Source organism: Euleptes europaea, chromosome 14, assembly GCF_029931775.1.
Source record: "Euleptes europaea isolate rEulEur1 chromosome 14, rEulEur1.hap1, whole genome shotgun sequence".
NCBI classification, from domain to species: Eukaryota; Metazoa; Chordata; class Lepidosauria; order Squamata; family Sphaerodactylidae; genus Euleptes; species Euleptes europaea.
Genome location: NC_079325.1, coordinates 29,336,445 through 29,356,380, shown reverse-complemented (window position 1 = coordinate 29,356,380; position 19,936 = coordinate 29,336,445). Strand labels below are relative to the sequence as shown.

General features: G+C 45.9%; 1 protein-coding gene across 1 annotated transcript in view; it reads right to left on the bottom strand.

The window, feature by feature from the left end:
* Positions 1-19,936, bottom strand: part of IKBKB (inhibitor of nuclear factor kappa B kinase subunit beta) — a 36,198-nt gene that overhangs the window by 9,387 nt on the left and 6,875 nt on the right. The window contains exons 3-13 of the mRNA XM_056859977.1: positions 19,698-19,815; positions 19,490-19,559; positions 17,730-17,818; positions 16,386-16,475; positions 12,502-12,626; positions 7,073-7,180; positions 5,681-5,810; positions 4,767-4,961; positions 4,141-4,255; positions 3,048-3,171; positions 2,134-2,285 (exon numbers count right to left, since the gene is read on the bottom strand). Coding sequence (XP_056715955.1) covers positions 2,134-2,285; positions 3,048-3,171; positions 4,141-4,255; positions 4,767-4,961; positions 5,681-5,810; positions 7,073-7,180; positions 12,502-12,626; positions 16,386-16,475; positions 17,730-17,818; positions 19,490-19,559; positions 19,698-19,815 — 1,316 coding nt within the window. The remainder of the gene's footprint in view (positions 1-2,133; positions 2,286-3,047; positions 3,172-4,140; positions 4,256-4,766; positions 4,962-5,680; positions 5,811-7,072; positions 7,181-12,501; positions 12,627-16,385; positions 16,476-17,729; positions 17,819-19,489; positions 19,560-19,697; positions 19,816-19,936) is intronic.

Genomic DNA, 19,936 nt, shown 5'->3' with positions numbered 1-19,936 from the left:
CTGCTGGGTGACAGTTCTCTCAGAACTCTCTCAGCCCCATCTACCTCACAAGATGTCTGTTATGGAGGTGATTGTAAGCCACTTTGAGACTCCTTAAAAGCTAGAGAAAAGCAAGTATAAAAACCAACTCTTCTTCTTCTGAACTGGCACAGCTAAGAGATGGTCATGCTAAGTGGCCTGACTTTTCAACAAATCGAAAATCTTTTTTTGATTATTTGCATAGGAAGCTACAAATAACTATTGATTTTTACAGTTGCACAATGCTACAGATATTCTTGTTTGGTTTTCATGTAAACGTGAGTTTATATGAATGACAAAAACAGTAACTAGCACTATGTATTATCTAACATAAAACAAAAGTATGTATGGTTGGTCTAAATTTGCATGTATGTAGTGCTTAGTTGTATTCTTGAAATAAAATAATGATGGGAAGGCCATCTTTGGAGGGCTTTTGGCATGGGGGGGATATTCAGACCAGCAATCCCTTGCTTGCAGTCCAGCAAAAACTACAGCATATGATTGCACTGACCAAGGAAAAGATCAACAGCCTCTCTGAGCAATTGGTTGCACCTCAGGTTCAATGCCGGCTAAGGTTTGGGACATATATATTTTTAGGAAAAGCTTTCCCATTGAAGTTTAGGTCAGTGAAGGCACGGGGCCCTTATGGGAATTTGGTTATGGTTTGTTGATTACGTAGATAAACCAGACTCACATATTGTAGAGCCAGCCAAATATTGTTTGGTGATGACTATCCTGATAATTTGGCTTCCATTAGTTCTTTATCTAGTTAAGGAATCTAATCTCTGATTTTGTTAATATAAAGACCTCTGTGTTTTTTCTTTTGTTCTTTGCCTTACAGGGGTCCCAATATCACTCCAGCCCTAAACGAGGCACATTTGATTAACTGTGGCCTTTGATAGACACAAAGGGGGAATGCCCTATATTTCTTCTCCTTTGTTCCAGTAACTTGGTGCCGCTCGACAATTTTGTACCAAGCACTCTCTATACTAATCTCATTTAGTCTACAGTACATCCTGAACATCCTTGAGTCAATCCATCCTTGAGTCAATCCATCTCTTGTTGGGTCTTCCTCTTTTCCTGCTGCCCTCAACTTTTCCTAGCATGACTGTCTTTTCCAGTGACTCTTGTCATCTCATGATGTGACCAAAATACGATAGCCTCAGTTTAGTCATTTTAGCTTCTAGGGACATTTTGGAGGACTTTCATTCATAGGGTCGCCATGAGTCGGAAGCGACTTGACGGCACTTAACACACACACATCCTGAACCCAGGCGGTGGCTGCAGTCTTCAAAACAGGGTCTCCTAGCAGTCCCCTCACTTTTAAGAATAATCCGTTACTGCCTGGGCCTAAGCCTTTCCTGTTGCCACCCCACAGCTGTGGAACTGTCTCCTGGAAATGCACATTATAAAATCATAGAGTTGGAAGGGACCACCAGAGTCATCTAGTCCAACCCCCTGCACAATGCAAGAAATTCACAATTCCCCACCCCCACATCCCCAGTGACCCCTACTCCATGCCCAGAAGATAGCCAAGATGCCCTCCCTCTCATCATCTGCTTAAGGTCATAGAATCAGCACTGCTGACAGATGGCCATGTAACCTCTTCTTAAAAACTTCCAGGGAAGGAGAAATTACCACCTCCCAATGAAGCCTGTTCCACAGAAGAACTGCTCTAACCATTAGAAAATTCTTCCTAATGTCTAGACAGAAATTCTTTTGATTTAATTTCAACCCGTTGGTTCTGGTCCGACATTCTGGAGCAACAGAATACAACTGGGTACTATCTTCTGTATGACAGCCCTACAAGTACTTAAAGATGGTTATCATATCACCTCTCAGTCTTCTCCTCTTCAGGCTAACATACCCAACTCCTTCAACTTTTCCTCAAAGGACGGTCTCCAGACCCCTCACCATCTTTGTTGTCCTCCCCTAGACACGTTCCAGCTTGTCTACATCTTTCTTAAATTGCGGTGCCCAAAACTGAACACAGTACTCTAGGTGAGGCCTAACCAGAGCTAGAGGTCTTCTGGTGAGGCGGCAGAACTGATTTAAGAGAGCTTATGGGGGCAAGATGTGGGCCCCATTACCACGTCTGCTCAGAGTGAGACTCACTGATTCCAAACTCGGTTTGCTCGTTGTACTTCTCCAAGTCAATCTGGATGCTGGTTTTGAAGAAGTCCAGCTTTGCCTTCAGCTGCTGGGACAGGGAAGCCATCGAGTTCTTCATCTTGGAAAGGGTGCTGTTATGCCGCAGCAAGTTCCTCCTGCAAGGCCAGGGAGGGAGGGAGGGAGAAAAGAGTGAATCATCATAGAGACTCACAGCTTACTAAGCCATGTGCTATGCATCTATGTTCTCCCACATCTGGCTTCCACAGCCATTCCCATACAATGTCAGTACAATAAGATAGCCCCAGACTTCTTAGTCTTGTAGTCCTTTTAGTCCCACAGGCATCAGGAGACACATTCTCAACTGTGTGTATGCCATATACTTATGATCACTCCACATAAGCACAGAACTTGGTGCCAGTTACAGACTTCTGTATCCTGAAAATTCCTGTATTCTGAAATGTCAGAGGCCAAAAGGCAACTCAGCAGGACTTGAACACACACGAAGCTGCCTTATACTGAATCAGACCCTTGGTCCATCAAAGTCAGTATTGTCTGTTCAGACCAGCAGTGGCTCTCCAGGGTCTCAGACAGAGGTCTTTCACATCATCTACCTGCCTAGTCCCTTTAACTGGAGATGCCAGGGATTGAACCTGGGATGCCGGGGATCTGCATGCCAAGCAGATGCTCTACCACTGAGCCACAGCCCCAGGCAAGGAAGCGTACTGGCTAGGTCCCTCTTCCCTCTTATAAGCAACAGAATCAATTAGGCAAATAAAAACCTATGTTTCTATTGTCAGAGAATTCAAAGAGGGTTTACAGAGTTCACAATTGTCTGTCTAAAATATAGTTGAGCTGCCAGTCCAGTTCTGTCCGCTCAGGTATGCCCCTCTCTTCCAACAAGGAACTCCATCACGTACATGGCTGCTCGCTGACCATGCTGAAGTTGGTTAAAGTCGCGATTCAGCTTCTGGATCGAATGCCAGACTTGACCCCACACCTTGCGCAGTTGGAAGAAAGAGAGGCTTTTCTTTGGATCCTGAACTGCAGAAGAATGAGGTGAAAGATTATCATCAAAAACAGCTGGGGAGCTGGACCAAAAGTGTATGTGTGTGTGTTGGGGGGGGAATCCTCAGAGAACGTGAAGCTAAATGCTGACTGTCAAATACTGGCTTCCAGGCAATTACAACTAAGTTTTTCTGGGCTCCTTTAGGATTTCCCAGGCCTGGATTTGCCCCTAACTAGGTCACCTGATTGGCTGGAAGTTATGTAGAATTCTTTTCATGGTCAGATCAGATTCTAATCCTGAACACTCCTTGTTGGCAACCACAACCAACAAGCCAGGACTACTTGCACTTCTTGGCCTTCCTCATACCCAGGTCCTTTTTTGTTTTTTAATGCAAGTTTCTAGTCCTGCAAAAATATGCTTGAAAATATACGGGCAATGTGTGCTGAAATCTCTTAGTCACAAGCTGACTAAGGTGATTTCCACAGAGGGACTGGCTTGTGTGGTTTCCCTGTTGCTGTTGTGGCTGCTGATACAGCGCAGCGGCAAGCAGGCTTCTACACTGCCCTAGTCCCCCGGTAGTAGCCAGCTCTCCTCCACTGGGTCACTAGGGCTTTTTCAGTTAAAAAAAAAACAGCTATTGAATATCATTACAGCAAATTTAACAATTTGTGTATCCGGTTCTCTGAATTCCCACCTTTCATTTTCTACAAGTCTCTAGCGCTTTTTGTTGTAGAGATATGCCCTTCCCCTTATATCTCTACAACAAAAGGTCTTAGAGACTTCCTTTACCCAAAAATTAAAGCTGGGAATTCCGAGAACTCGATACACAAATTGTTAAATGCTGTATTACTGTAATGATATTCAATAGCTTCCCCAGTGGAAGGGGAAGAAAATAGCTGCTGCAGGGACAGGGGAAATGGCTGCCATGTGGTTGAGACTTCAGGACCATGAATAGCTCATTGCTCTTCCTCATGACAATCAGAAACAGACGTTTATGTCCTTACGAATGTAGTTAATGCTTTCTGGATGAGGACGCAGAGAGATCTGAGGCTCATAGGTGTCTTTTCTGTTGTCAAATAGGAAGAAGAGGTCTGCATCAGTAGCTGCAACATCATTTAGCTGCAAGAAAAAACAACATTAATTCCACTACAGTGGTATACCTCAGTGATGGACATATTACTTGGTCACATCTATAATTTTGTCCAATTTAAATGACTCAGACTGGCCAATGGCAAATGGATAGGTCTCATTCCTCACTCTAAACAATTCTCTCCTGTGCCCTATTCTTAAGAGGGAACACACAGGAAACAGAATGCAATATCTGTAATATAATAGGCCGGATCTATTACTTTTATTTTGCAGTCTCAATCCTTTTCACTGTTTCCCATATTTTCTTTCAGCAAGCAGTGTAGTAGGTTCTTGACCCATCTCTCAGCCAAGCCGCCTCCCACCAAAGAGAGATCTCCCTGCCCAACACCCTCCATTCCTTGAACTCTCTCCTTTTGAAACTGACATTCTGTCAAGGACTCTGAAGTTAAACAAGAAAGAGAAAGTTCCGTCCAGCCAAGTATACGTCATCAGCAACAGAAGGTGATTTGGTGCCACTAGAGGAAAATGTTCTTGAGCCTACCTTGCTGTCAGCAAGATACTGAATGTCTGGTTTCTCAGGAAACAAGGCTAACCCCCCTTCTTGCAGCAACTCTTGGTCCTGCTCTGGGATGCCAGTATCGGCCTGGATCCTGGCTTTCACATTCTGCAAGGTCTCTTCCTCTGCCAGACAATACACGTGAATGACGCCCGTTACCATATTGAGGATATGAACTAGCTGCAAAGGGAAAGGCACAAACGGCAGGAGGGAACAAAAACCATCAGCTGCATTATTCGGTACACAGAATGCCTCACCCACTCCTGAAGGAAAGCAATAAGGGGAGCTCACCCATTAGCAAAACCACCCTCTTGCTATCTCTGCCAGAATGACTACAGGCAGGAATAGGGCCTTTTGTGTCCAGATAATTCTTTTTTCAAGGCAAACCATTTCTGTGACTGACACACAAGCTTTAAATAGACAGAAATTTTAGTACAAGGATGCAGAAAATTTCTCTCACATTTGTTCTAAGACAATACAGTCTAGAGATAGAAGCACAGAAAAAAAAGGAAAATCTGAAAAAGATTCTACCCCCAGACGACCTCTCCCCCCCACCTCCCGAAATAAAATTTTGGGGAACACTGAAAAACTCTTCTTTTGGAACATGTGAAAGACAAAACTGGATTCATACAAAATGTGCTGTATGAAAATCTTTAGGTAAAACGCCATTAGCAACTGATACTTCCTGCCTATACATATAATATCTTCAAGCATATGTTTATTGTTTAAATGTGGCTATTTTTGTCCACAATTAATATTGTTTAATGAACAATACATTATTGATGAATTGACCCATTAAGTTTAAAAGATCTTAAATCAATCTATCTGGAATCTGGTCACTAGATATACATCCCCCCACATGCCGAACCTCTTATCTCTTCCCTTCAAACAGAACTTACTTTAATATTCAGGATGTCATCCAAGGCCTTGAAGCAGCCATTGGGGCCATAAGTGGGGTCGGTGCCTCTCTGCCGGGGGTTCCACTTGAGCATCATCTGTAGCCATTTCTCCAGTCGACCGGCCAACACACTGCAAACACACATGCGTGAAAAAGGGGGCAGGAGGGAAAAAGAGAGGCTAGCAGTGCCAGAAGGATTCTTAAAAAATGGTGGATCGAATCAAGCATCCTCCTTTTTATACACAGACGGCATATAAATGTCTGTGGGAGGCAGGGGCTTGCGTGCACAATACAGCTGCCCAATCCCCCGGGGCTTCCGTTTACTGTACACCCACAAGGTACTATCTGACACATCCATTCCCCCCTTTCCGCTGTCTCCTCCTATATGGGAGAAAAATAGACTATGGACTCCTCAGTGCAAAGGACTTTCTTTTTTCCAATATTATGAAATGAAGTTATAATAATAACAACAAAACGATGATGATGACGACACAGTGATAAGAGTGATGGGTTTGGTTGTGGGAAACCCAAGTCACAACTTGGTTCTGGAACGTGATGTGCAGCCATCCTAATCTTCCTCACAGGGTTACTGTGAGGAAAAAGTGATGGTAGACTGACAGATATACCTGCTTATTGTAATTTTTTAACTGTCCCCAAATACGGAATGCTTTTCTCCAAGGCCAGATTAAATGCACTGCCATAGGGGGAGTTAGCAGGCAGATTTTCAGGGGTCCCCTTTTCCGAGTGACTTTGTGATTATGGATCAGGGAGTTTGGACACTGTTTGGCATTTTTTTGTAGATTGTAAAAAGCATGATCTCGCCAGAGACAAATGGATCACAATATACATTCAGAAGTGGGGACCTGCCCTAAAGCAAGATATAGTTGCAAAGTTATTGGCTGATTGGCTGACCCAAATGTAACCCTTGCTGTGGCAAAAATTTTATCTATGGTTTTTAATGATACCTCTTTTTTACTGTACTGTTAAGATATTATATTTTTGTATGTTTGGTTATTTATGTATTATGGAATGTATTGAATTTGTTTTGCTTATGACCTGTTGGTCCACAAGCATAAAGAATGGAATAAAGGAAAAGGACTGACAGATAAAACTTCATTCTCCTTGCCAGAAGGGTAGGATTAAAATGCAATTAATTAATTGGCTTAAACCCACTCCACAGTGCAAATAAGACTTTAAAAAATCAATTACATCCTCTAGTTTTCCCTAACCTAGATTTAACTTCCATAAAGTAAACAAAGAAAAAATACTGAATGTTTGCATAAATGATTGTCATTTCATAATTGGGGTGGGGGTGCAGAACCAGAGACACTGATAGCCCAGACAATCTATAGAAGAAGCAACTAGCTTTTTTACACTCTAGATATTTCCTTACCAGTTCAGATTATTGGGCTGTGGCAATTTGCTAGAAAACTTCACTTCTCCAGTCAAATCTTCATAGACAACAATATCCAGTTCACTTTTCTGCCTCACTTTTGTATGCCTAGAAGAATCAAGGTAAATTTAAGGGTCTCTTTTTTCCCAGGGAAAGTCTTCTCGTATGCTAAAAATTAATTAATTCTTTCAATTTCTATCTATATTCTTTTGATTTATATCCCGCCCCCCGCCCCCCACCACAGTGGGACTCAGGGTGGCTAGCAACAAATATAAAATAGAGCCGTTTAAAATATTCCATCCTTAAATAATATAAATCTAAAAACCAATAAACCATCTAATAAACCTTCAGTCTTCCAATAGCGCAGATGTTACCACATTTATAGGAAGAGCTCTCCCAGTGTTGGGCAGTGAAAACGGGAGAGCATTGGGGAATAGAAGCCAACCAGAAAAAAAAATGGGCGGGGGAGAAGAGATGGAAACCACAATGCCAGTGGCATGGGAAAAGTACAGGAATAATAAGATTGTAGCATAAGCTTTTGTGAACTAGAGACTGCTTTGCAAATGTCAGAGGTTTTATTCTCAGAAGGCAGCTGTATACATGGATAGAAGGTAAACCTTGTGGGGAGCCATGAAATGAAATGGCTACTGTAGGTTTGTGGCATTACCACGCATTACCCAAAATGTCTGTCAGATAAGAACAGAATGACTCACTCACAAGAGTAGTAACGAGTGATAATAAAGCCTTCTTAGCTCCTATAATGGACTTTGTGTAGAAATGGCACAGACCTCTCACATTTCATGGACCTTGAGTCCTAATGTTTACAGTTCCCCCTCCTGTACCCAGGTGTATATTTCTGTCAGCTGAGAAAAGCAATTTAAATATTGATGAGTCAGGCGCTAATTCACAACAGTAAGTGCCACAACAAATCTATTAGTTTTAAAGGTGCCACATGGCGCTTCTTTACTTTTGCTGTAACAAATCCTCCTTCCCTGCCACCCTATTTCCACAATCCTTAGTAAACTTGAATTGTTAAACTCCAGGAAGAACACATTGTAACTTGTGCTGCACCTCAACTGATACCACTCAGGTCTTTCCTCCTGCAAACAAAGCTACAAAGGATACCCCAAGTACAAGGGTTTTACCAAGCCTCCAAAATACCCTTTTTGCTCAAACACTCATCATCAACATTTGCACCTCCTCAGGAGCCAAGGGAAGGACCTAACTTCTGTCCCATCCTATATTCCTACCTTCTCAGCCAGCAATCAGTCAAAATATAGGAAGTAAAGGTATCGACGTGGTACCTTTTTGTGCTAGAAACCCTAAAACCTTACTAGGGCTCAAGAGTGTCACCTAGAAATCAATGGATTATTCTAATGTAAACCCGCAGGGGGTCCAAGATCCCAGATGCTCTAGGTGGCATTCTTGAGCCCTAGTAAGGTTTTAGGGTCTCTGTCACACTTCTGCACTAAAGTTCACAGCAAACTGTCTCCAAAGGACCCAAGGATGAGGGCTGGATCTCACTTAGGTTGTACCCCTGAAAAAGGGGGGGTGTCAAACAGAAACATCCCAGTAGGGTTGTCGATTCGGTTCATCCCGAACCAAAAAACAGCCGAATTTCCCTTGATTCGGCAGTTTTTAGTTCGGATGGAACCGAACTCAAAAAAGGAGGGAAAACGGGGAGCCGAATTCAGCGAGTTCGGGGTGTTCGGTGAATAAATCCGGCAAATTCAGGGTTCGGTGCAGCAGCATAACCATCAGTTAGTAAGAAGCATTCTCCACTGGCCAATTGGTGGCCAAGCTGGGTCTTCTTCTGGCCAATCAGTCGCGATTGAGTGCATGAGCCCAGCTGCTGCGCGGCCCAGCCGGGGAGAGAAAGAGAGAGTATCTGTTTGTGTGAGAGAGAAATCCCCGTGGGGGGGTGCTTTTGCACATTCACTCCTTTCCGTGGCTGCAGGGGGTGCATTTTTTGGGGTACAGCCCCCAAACTTTCAGCGTAGCTTCAGATGAGCCTTCTTGCAAGAATCCCCAAGTTTTGTAAAGATTGGATCAGCGGGGGCTGAGATATGGGCCCCGAAAGCCCCCCCTTAATGTGCATTTTTATTCCATTTACAGCACACATTCGCTCCTTTCCGTGGCTGCAGGGGTGGCATTTTTGGGGTACAGCCCCCAAACTTTCAGCGTAGCTTCAGAGGAGCCTTCTTGAAAGAATCCCCAAGTTTTGTAAAAATTGGATCAACGGGGGCTGAGATATGCCCTCCCCCTTTCCCTATTGGGATGAATGGGATCAGCCGATCCTGTGTGCATTTCGACAGCGGCAAATCCAAGGCAAAACCTCCCGTGCTTAAATGGAACCGTATTGGATTACCCAGTCCTCCAAGTCCCTCCTGATGGAACAGAAGACATCCACAGTAAGACCCCTTTTGGGGCTTTAATCTATAATTTTTCTCCTGTGTGTGTGTGTGGGGGGGGGAAGCAGAGTCTGTGTGTGTGGGGGGAGGGAGAGGTTTCTGTGGGTGGGAGGGAAGCCCGTTCTGTCTGGGGGTATGTGCCCCCTCGAGTCTCTCTCTCCCTGGTTTGAGGGGGGGGGGCTTCAGTTGTGTGTCCTCAGGTTTTCCCTCATTCATAAGATCGGTTAGGTCTATTTTGATGCTTGCTCAAAAATTGTTTTCAAATTGTGACTTAAAGAATGCATTTTCCTGGTCCCGAGTCCGATGCAAAAGGGGAAATTCCACCCCCCTCCTGCTCCTTATGCTTAGCTAGCATGCCTCTGTCCCTTTCCATGGTTTGCAAACTCCCAGGCGTCAGGTGTTGCTTTGCATGGTTGCAAACGCATTGCTTTGCATAGTTGTGTTGCTTTGCATGGTTTGCAAACTTCTTCTGTCCCTTTCCATGGTTTGCAAACTCTCAGGCGTCAGGTGTTGCTTTGCATGGTTGCAAACGTGATGGTTTGCATGGTTGTGTTGCTTTGCATGGTTTGCAAACTTCTTTGCACCTGCTCTGCCCTTGCTCCCCACAGCTCAGCTGTTTGTCAGGGCTGGGAGCTTTGAGTGGGCGGCAAGCTCTGCTAATTGCAAATGCACATTAAGGAGGGGGGACCCCTTTCGGGGCCCATATCTCAGCCCCCGCTGATCCAATCTTTACAAAACTTGGGGGTTATTGCAAGAAGGGTCCTTTGAAGCTACGCTGAAAGTCTACCCCCAAAAATCCCCCCGGAGCCGCAGAAAGGTGCGGTTGTGATTTTAATGGCTTTATTCGGCCGAATTTTTCCCCGAACTCCGGACCTCATGCCGAATTGCACGGACCCGAAGCGGGGGAGTTCGGACTTCAGCATTTCCCGAATAAAAACGGGCCAAATTTTGCTGAATCCAAATTTTACCGAATTTTTTTTTCAACAGCCCTACATCCCAGCCTTTTGTGTGTGTGATTTTTTTCATGGAGGAACATCGTATAGTGTGAGCCACATCTGTAGTCTTTATTGGCACAACTTAGGCACAGGTTTGACACCAACTAAGTTACAAAATGTAGCAACCATAAACACCCCAAACAATAAATGGTTAATTATAAACATGCATCCTGTACAAATAAAAGCAGTAATAACAAGGAGCCATAAGATTAAGCTGCAAGTCAACTATCAAGGAGACAACTACTGTAGCAACAAGAAATATACAGTGAGGGAAAAAAGTATTTGATCCCCTGCTAAATTTGCCAGTTTGCCCTCTGATAAAGAAATGACCAGTCCATAATTTTAATGGTAGGTTTATTGTAGCTGTGAGAGACAGAATAACAACAGGAAAAACCCCAGAAACCCAGAAGACAAAAGTCAGAGATTGATGTGCATTATAATGAGTGAAATAAGTATTTGATCCCTTTGCAAAAGATGACTTAGTACTTTGTGGCAAAACCCTTGTTGGCAATTACAGAGGTCAGACGTTTCTTGTAGGTGGCCACCAGGTTTGCACACATCTCTGGAGGTATTTTGTCCCACTCCTCTTTGCAGATCCTCTCCAAGTCAGTAAGATTTCGAGGCTGATGTGTAGCTACTCGAACCTTCAGCTCCCTCCACAGATTTTCGATGGGATTAAGGTCTGGAGACTGGCTAGGCCACTCCAGGACCTTAATGTGCTTCTTCTTGAACAACTCCTTTGTTGCCTTGGCCGTGTGTTTTGGGTCATTGTCATGCTGGAATACCCATCCTCGACCCATTTTCAATGCCCTGGCTGAGGGAAGGAAGTGCTTACCCAAGATTTCACGATACATGGTCCCGTCCATCGTCCCTTCGATGCGGTGAAGGTGTCCTGTCCCCTTAGCAGAAAAACACCCCCAAAGCATAATATGTCCCCCTCCATGTTTGATGGTGGGGATGGTGTTCTTGGGGTCGCAGGAAGCATTCCTCCTCCTCCAAACACAGCGAGTTGAGTTGATGCCAAAGAGCTCGATTTTGGTCTCATCTGACCACAACACTTTCACCCAGTTCTCCTCTGGGTCATTCAGATGTGCATTGGCAAACTGCAGACGGGCCTGTACATGTGCTGTCTTGAGCAAGGGGACCTTGCGGGCTCTGCAAGATCTCAGTCCTTCACGGCGTAGTATGTTACCAACTGTTTTCATGGTGACTATGGCCCAGCTGCCCTGAGATCATTGACAAGTTCCCCCCGTGTAGTTCTGGGCTGCTTCATCACCGTTCTCATGATCAGTGCAACTCCACGAGATGAGATCTTGCATGGAGCCCCAGACCGAGGGAGGTTGACAGTTAGGGTTAGGGTTGTCACCTTTTCACCAAGCTGCTTGGCAATAGTCTTGTAGCCCAGTCCAGCCTTGTGCAGGTCTACAATCTTGTCCTTGACATCCTTGGACAGCTCTTTGGTCTTGGCCATGGTGGCTAGTTTGGAATCTGATGGATTGATTGCTTCTGTCGACAGCAGAACCCTATCCCTAACCCTAATCTGGCTGGTTGATAGGGGATCAAATACTTATTTAACTCATTATAATGCACATCAATCTCTGGCTTTTGTCTTCTGGATTTCTGGGGGTTTTCCTGTTGTTGTTCTGTCTCTCACAACTACAATAAACCTACCATTAAAATTATGGACTGGTCATTTCTTCGTCAGAGGGCAAACGGGCAAATTCAGCAGAGGATCAAATACTTTTTCCCCTCACTGTAATCCCTCACACTAAATATCACCCCAAAATGAGTTATCTTCCTGAAAATCATGCCAGCTCAATTTTTCTTCATTCCTCTTCTTAAGCTTGAAGGGGGGAGTCAGTGACTAAATTCTTGAAGCAATTCATTTATTATAATCCATCCCAAGCCTATGGACAGCACTAACTCCTTCCCTCCTCTTGGTCACCCCAAACAACTACTGACCACCATTTTTTCTGTTCTCCTGTTACAGGCGATAAGGTTTGAGTCTCCTTGAATTACTCACCACTGCACTGGTTGCCAATTGGGCAGAAAAGGTCGAAAGCCTGTTATGCACTCGAACGTCAGTGTGCCAAAGCTCCAATAATCGACCGTCACCGTGTACTTCAGCTGTTCCAGCAGTTCTGGTGCCTAGAATATCGAGAACCAGAAAAAGACTAGGTCAAGCTCCTCATTTCCCTAAAGGATGCCTTGGTACTTACCGCGAAGGCTCTTTCTCTTCCGAGGCGAAGGGCATCTTATGATTGGGTGTTTTCCCGCTGCTTCCAGGAGGCAGGACCAAAGGAAACTTCCTGTCTCCTTGGCGGGAAGACCGCCCACTATCCTCAGTTACTGGCTTGCCAAGCTCCTAGAGAAGTGCTAAACAAAAACTGAGAACAGAACACATGTAAGGGAGGAAACAGGAGTGTTTAAAACATTGAACAGTGAACCTAAATGACCCCGGAGGGTTAAATGGTAACTGTGCCGCCAAACGGGCGGAAAAAACTTGAGAACTATAGGTCCATATGCACTGATTGAGTGCTAACAAGGCAGGTGTTAGCTGAGTGAGCGTCATGTATTCCTTGGTCTATTGATCAATGGAACGAGGAGCTACCTGGTCTGCGAGTAGATATTCCATCCGGGTGGGCCAGATGCCCTTCGCCTTGGAAGAGAAAGAGCCTTCACGGTAAGTACCAAGGCATCCTTCTCCCCCGAGGCAAGGGCATCTTATGATTGGGACCTTCTAGAGCTCCCAGAGAGGGTGGGTTAGTTCTCTTCCAGCACGTGTTGAAGGACCCTGCGTCCAAAAGCCGCCTGAGCAGATGACCAGGTGTTAATTCTATAGTGCTTGATGAATGTATTAATAGTAGACCAGGTGGCCGCTCGGCAAATTTCGTCGACTGGAGCCTGTTGGTTGAACGCCGCTGAGGTTGCCGAACTGCGAAGGGAGTGAGCGGTGATCCCTTCTGGAGGAGTGACCTTAGCAGCTTTGTAGGCTTCTATGATGCACCTACGCAGAGTGTAGCTTATGGAGGCAGACGACATTCTTAACCCTTTGTTGGGGTTGGAGAGATTGATGAACATCGAGTCAGACTTCCGGAACTCTTCTGTCCTATCGATGTAGATGCGGATAGCTCTGCGAAGATCCAGTGTGTGCCATGATTTTTCGGCCTGACAAGAAGGTTTCGGACAGAACGATGGCAGGGAGATGTCTTGGGCTCTGTGGAAGGAGGAATTTACTTTTGGAAGGAAGGCTGGGTCCAACCGCAGAATGACCTTATCTTTATGGAATGTACAAAGTCCCTTGTGGATCGAGAGAGCTCTGAGTTCCGAGACTCTGCGGGCCGAGGTGATAGCCGTTAAAAATAGAACCTTCATCCGAAGGAACTGGAGGGGTATCTTCCGCAGAGGCTCGAATGGAGTTGAGGTGAGAGCCTTTAAGACCAGGTTCAGCTTCCAAGTGGGGAAGCGGTGGATGGTCGGAGGACGCATGTGTGTGACACCTTTCAGGAAGGCAGATATGTCCCTGTGTTGAGAGGTCGGAACGCCCTCTACAGAAGGGACGACTGTGGAGATGGCTGCGATTTGACGCTTGAGGGTTGAGGCTGATAACTTCATCCTTACGCCCTCCTGTAGGAATTCCAGTATCTTGCTAACTCCTGGATTTAAGGGATTAACTTTCTTTCTCTGTCCCCATCTGACGAAGGCCTTCCAGGATGCAGTATATATTCGCCGTGTCGAAGGCTTGCGAGCTTCTAGGATGGTACCCACCACCTCTTGTGAGTATCCGCGTGCTAGGAGTCTTGAGCGCTCAAGAGCCAAGCAGTCAAACAGAACCACTGGGGCTTTGGATGGGTCAGAGGGCCCTGCTGAAGCATGATTGGAGAGGTTGGAATCCTCCAGGGCTCCTGGATGGAGAGACTGCGGAGTGTCGCGAACCAGGGTCTGCGTGGCCAAAAGGGGGCCACTAGAAGGACCGTGGCCTTCTCCTGTCGAATCTTGCGCAGGACTCTGGGAAGAATTGGGATCGGTGGGAAGGCGAACAGCAGTCCTTGAGGCCAGGGAAGGAGAAGGGCATCTGTTCCCTCTGCCCTTGGGTGGAAGTACCTGGAAAAGAACCGAGGGGTCTTGTGGTTGTAAGCGGATGCGAAGAGATCTATTACGGGTTGGCCGAACCTGTCTGTGATGGCCTGGAAGGTCATCTGGTCTAAGGACCACTCTCCCTCTTCCACTGTCTGTCGACTTAGCCAGTCCGCTTGTGTGTTCAGGACTCCGCTGATGTGCTCCGCCTTTAAGGATTGCACATTGGCCTGTGTCCACTTGAAAATCAAGGACGTCTCCTGGTGAAGGGCCGAGGACCTGGTCCCTCCCTGCTTGTTGATATACGCCTTCGTGGTCATGTTGTCCGAGCGCACAAGGACGTGATGGTGTTGAATGTCCCTTGAGAACGCCCGCAAGGCTAGCCGAACCGCCCGTAGCTCCAGAAGGTTGATGTGGAGCTTCTTCTCCTGTGGTGACCAACGACCTTGCGCTACCTTGGAGTTGAGGGTCGCTCCCCAACCTTCTAGACTGGCGTCCGTGAACACTTGAAGCGGATCGTCGTGGAGGTATTTCAGAGCCTTGCCCAGATTGGATGGGTTGGTCCACCACTGGAGGCTGTGTTTCACAGAGAATGGCAGTTGGATTAGTTTGTGTGTCTTGCGGGTGATGTGGCTTTGAAAAGGCCGGAGCAGCCACTGGAGTGGACGGAGGTGGAACCTTGCCCATGGAACGATGTTTATGCATGAGACCATGTGACCCATGAGTTTTGTAAGCGCCTTTAGACTGGATCTTTTGTTCAGTATAGTGGCTCTGGCTAAGGTGATTATCTTGTGGATTCTTTTCGGTGGCAGGGAAAGGCTGTTCGTGGTTGAGTTTATCTGGACTCCGAGGTGGATGATGTTCTGGGAGGGTTCCAGTGAGCTCTTCTCCAAGTTGAGGACGTATCCATGCTCCTGAAGGATTTGTGCCACTCTCGCGGTATCCACCAGGGACTGGTGGCGAGATTGTGCGCATATCAGGATATCGTCCAAGTAAGGGTGAACTTGGATAGATTCCTGCCTGAGGGTTGCCATGATGGGAATTTTTTTTTTTTTTTTTAGGAAATAAGCTAGAGCTAAATGAGGTCGCTGCTCTCCGGAACAAGGCAGGACAAAGACTGAGGATAGTGGGCGGTCTTCCCGCCAAGGAGACAGGAAGTTTCCTTTGGTCCTGCCTCCTGGAAGCAGCGGAAAAACACCCAATCATAAGATGCCCTTGCCTCGGAGGAGAAAGGTTCACTGTAAGCCAGGCAGAACTCCAGGGGGGCCTCCCCTCAGCCCCTTTTATGCCAAAACAATGTAAAAGTGACAATCAAAAGCTTTTTCTTACATGGATAAATTCAGGACTAACAGAAGGAACTGCTTCTTTGAACAATATGTAATTAAAAGAATTTACAACCACAAGACTTAGTGACGGCTTCTAGCTTTGACGATATTTTAAAAATGATTAGACAAGTTCTTGGAAGGTAGCTGAATGGAATCGGTCTGTACAAAGACAGCATACCTCTGAATACCATATACTGTAGGCAAACAAGGAAAAAGGGAAGAAATTGCCATCATGCTTTGTTCATGACCCTGCCGGAAGCATAAGGCTAGCCACTCTGGGCGATAAAACACTATGCTAGATGGGCCTTGTTCATATCCAGGTAGGCAAAGATCATACTGTACAGGTGAAACACCTACTTTTTCGTTGCTATCAACACAGCACCCACTTTGTTTGTTGAAGCAGGCCCATGGCTTTACCTGAATCCTGACAACACTTTCTCTCGCACACATACACACACACACACATACACACACACACACACACACACACAGGTAGAGTTCTTACCAGGTACTGCAGTGTACCAACAAAAGAAGTGCAAAGGCTGCCTTGATCCAGCTCTTTGGCATATCCCAAATCAATGATCTTGTGTATTAGCTGAGAGAAAGCACAGAGACAAAAGTTATGTGAGCATGTTAAGTTGGCTTGGAGGGGAAAAAAGAACGTGGCCACTTCCACACAGACTATTCTCTGTGTAGCTCTCATTGCTGGTGTGAACGCGGAGGCACTCACAGTGGCAATGGAACCTCCACACAAGAGTGTTCCCAGCAGTTTCCTTGCATCAGCCTCCTGAGGCCAACATTTCTTCACCTTCCACCAGATGGCTTAAAAAAAAAAGAATGGGAATTTCTAGAACACTATGGGCCCATTCCTGAGAATTGGGCCCAAAGCCCTTAGGAGGCAGACACGCCAGCGTTAGTGGCCCCAGCGCCGGGGTGCAGGGCCGGGCACTGCTCCCTGACCGCCGATGATGACCGCTGGCCTCTGGCCGCTGGCACAGGCCTCATCGGTGAGCCGGGCGGTGTTCCAGCGCCCCGGAAGATGTTCCCGGGGCGTAACAGCACTGGCTGTGGCACTTTCAGCTCGGGAACGCCCCTTTTTATTTTGCATGAGGGTTGCACAGGTTTTTGGCACTGGGCAGCCGAAACCTCTTTAGGAGGCAACGCCGCTAGTTTGCCTCCAACGCCTGGCATGGGCATTCCTCTCAGGAATGCGCTGTGTAGCATTATAATATTATAACAATATATTGCTACAAAAAGCTTTCACTTTTTTTTAAAAAAAGGGTTAAGTCTGTAGCCTTTTTATTGCAGTTATAAGGGGAAATGTGTAGCCTGCGCCTTTCACCTCATAACTCCTTCAGACTAAAGATGGTAAATCAGTCATGGCCAAAACAAATGTGATAGAGATCATCAATCAGTCTGTTAAAGGAAAATTGAACATGAACTTGCAATTTGTATTGGGGACATGTGAAAAAATAAGAAAGGATTTAACCCTTCAGTCTTGGCTGGTTTTGCTAATCGAAACTGGGTACCTTGCACCACTGGACAGCTTTGTTTCAGTCTGTTAAACCAAGTGGAGTGTTGAAGAGTTAAATTCCCCTTTCCCTTCCCATGCCACCTCAATCTGAGTCGGGGCTGTATGCATGCATGCAATTTACCTTTAATAGATTGATGGAGATCTGTGATCCATCACATTTGTTTTGGTTCGCAATCTGAGACAAGCATGAACAAAACCCACCCACTGAGTCTTCCCAAATGCTATTTGACCTGCGGGGGATGTAGTTCTGCCCTACATCCTGTACTTTGTGACAGTCCCAGATGACTCCAGGGAGAGTCTCAGTGCACCACTCACCCTCCCATTTCCTTGTTGCAGAACAATGTTCTCTGGTTTCAAGTCTCTGTGGATGATTCTGTTCTCATGAAGGTATCTGAGAGCAGAAGCTGGGAAGGGAGGGGGTTGGGGGGGGTAAGAGAGAGAACTGTTATCAGCCAAATGATCATAACCTGTTAGCATCAATTCAATTTCTGCACTCCACTGCCAGTGCATGACAAAAGGCAGTGAAGAAAAGTCAAGCAGCTACACAAAGGCCCAGAACACCAGAACTGAGGACAGAAACAGGGCAAGGAACATCCAGTATGTATGCTGAACAGTGGCATGCCAGATCATTTTGCTTGGCACACAGGGCCCATTCTCAGCCTAAGGAGCTGAGAGGTGTCCTTGAGCTACTGGCAGCACCCCTGAAGCTCAGCTCGAACACATGAACATGCCTTGTACTGAATCGGACCCTTGGTCCATCAAAGTCAGTATTGTCTACTCAGACTGGCAGTGGCTCTCCAAGGTCTCATGTCTTTCACATCACCTATTTGCCTAGTGCCTTTAACTGGAGATGCTGGGGATTGAACCTGGGACCTTCTGCATGCCAAGCAGATGCTCTACCACTGAGCCACAGCTCCTCCCCTAGATTGCTCCCAGTGTGGCCCGTATGCTATCAAAGTACACACCCTATCTTTTCCTCCTCCATCTTTGGTTTGCAAACATATCAACATTCTCACAGTTAGACATTGCAGGTTTTCAAAAAAGTTTGCCTAACCCTGGCTTAAACATATTTTTGTCTTAATTGGAGTAGCCAGGTCAGCCTGTCAGTTTCATTATGGACCATTGACTTCTGAATCATTAATAAGTGTAGGCATTACGCCATAAATAGATGTACAAAGATTGTTACTAGATGGTATCAGGTTACATAGTCAATTGTTCATAGGATTTGTATATAGGTTATGGTTTATGCACACTAAGGGAATCACACAGGAGTTTGAAAATGGTTTAATATATGCACTATTGCTGAATATAGATATTTGAAATATATGTATTGTTGTTGAATTTTGGAGTACTGTGGCCTATGTAAGTTTATATAATAACAGTGAGAACCCTGGCACCATAAGAATTGACTCATTTTCTAGGCATACGTTTATTAGCTAACTACCGTACTCTCTAAAGTAGTAGAGCACATTTTCGCTGTTTCTCCACAAGGTCTGTCTTGCACTCAGAGGTTGCTCTAGCCAAGTTTCCAACTCCTAGTCAGGCCAAAGGACAAGACAGAAACGCTTTGATTTGTCCGAATTCTCACTTCACCTACATATATTGCAAGGGCGGGGTGGAAAATCCACCACACTAATGAACACATGAAGCTACCTTATACTGAATTAGACCCTTGGTCCATCAAAGTCAGTACTGACTACTCAGATGGGCAGCGGCTCTCCAGGGTCTCAGGCAGAGGTCTTTTACATCACCTACTTGCCTAGTCCCTTTAACTGGAGATGCCGGGGATTGAACCTGGGCCAAACAGATGCTCTACCACTGAGCCACGGCCCCTCCCCAGGAGCATACTGAATGAACAGGGGCACCCTGAAAAGAATGAAAGCTGTGCAAAAGAGCTGCCACACAGATTTCATTCATTTCAGCAGTGCTCATGCAGGAGAAATTCCCACACTGCCTAATGACCTTGCACCGGAGCTGTCTGTATTCCAGCCTTCTGCCTTTAATGTCACTCAACAACACTCTGCCCGAGGCCACTGCTTCTCTCGCCTCATGATGGGGCTGCCTCGGTCACTTACCAATGTCGGACAGCAAGATGAGGATAGCTTTTTCCTGCAGGCCACAGCAATTATCAAGCTGGTTTAGATACTGCAGAATCAAAAAGATACAAAAAGACTGAGAATCACTGCACTACACCAAGGAAACACAGCAGTCTGGGTAAGTCCAACTAGACCCCCCTGGTCTCCCCGCTTCTCCCTAATGTGTGGTGCGCTTCAAAATACTCACTCTTCTAAGATCTCCTCCTTGGCAGTACTCCATAGCCAACAGGGGCAAGTCGTTAGGGGTAAGGTTCTGCATCCCTTCTGGGACATCACGGGCAGCCACCACATTGGGGTGATTTAGTCTGTAGGAAAGGAAGTAGAGTAAATACGTAATATTTCATTGTTTTAATTCAAGGCAGTGGTTTTCACGCTTTGTCCATCCAGGGAACATTTCTGCATTAACCTGTTTGCAGAGCGATCCCT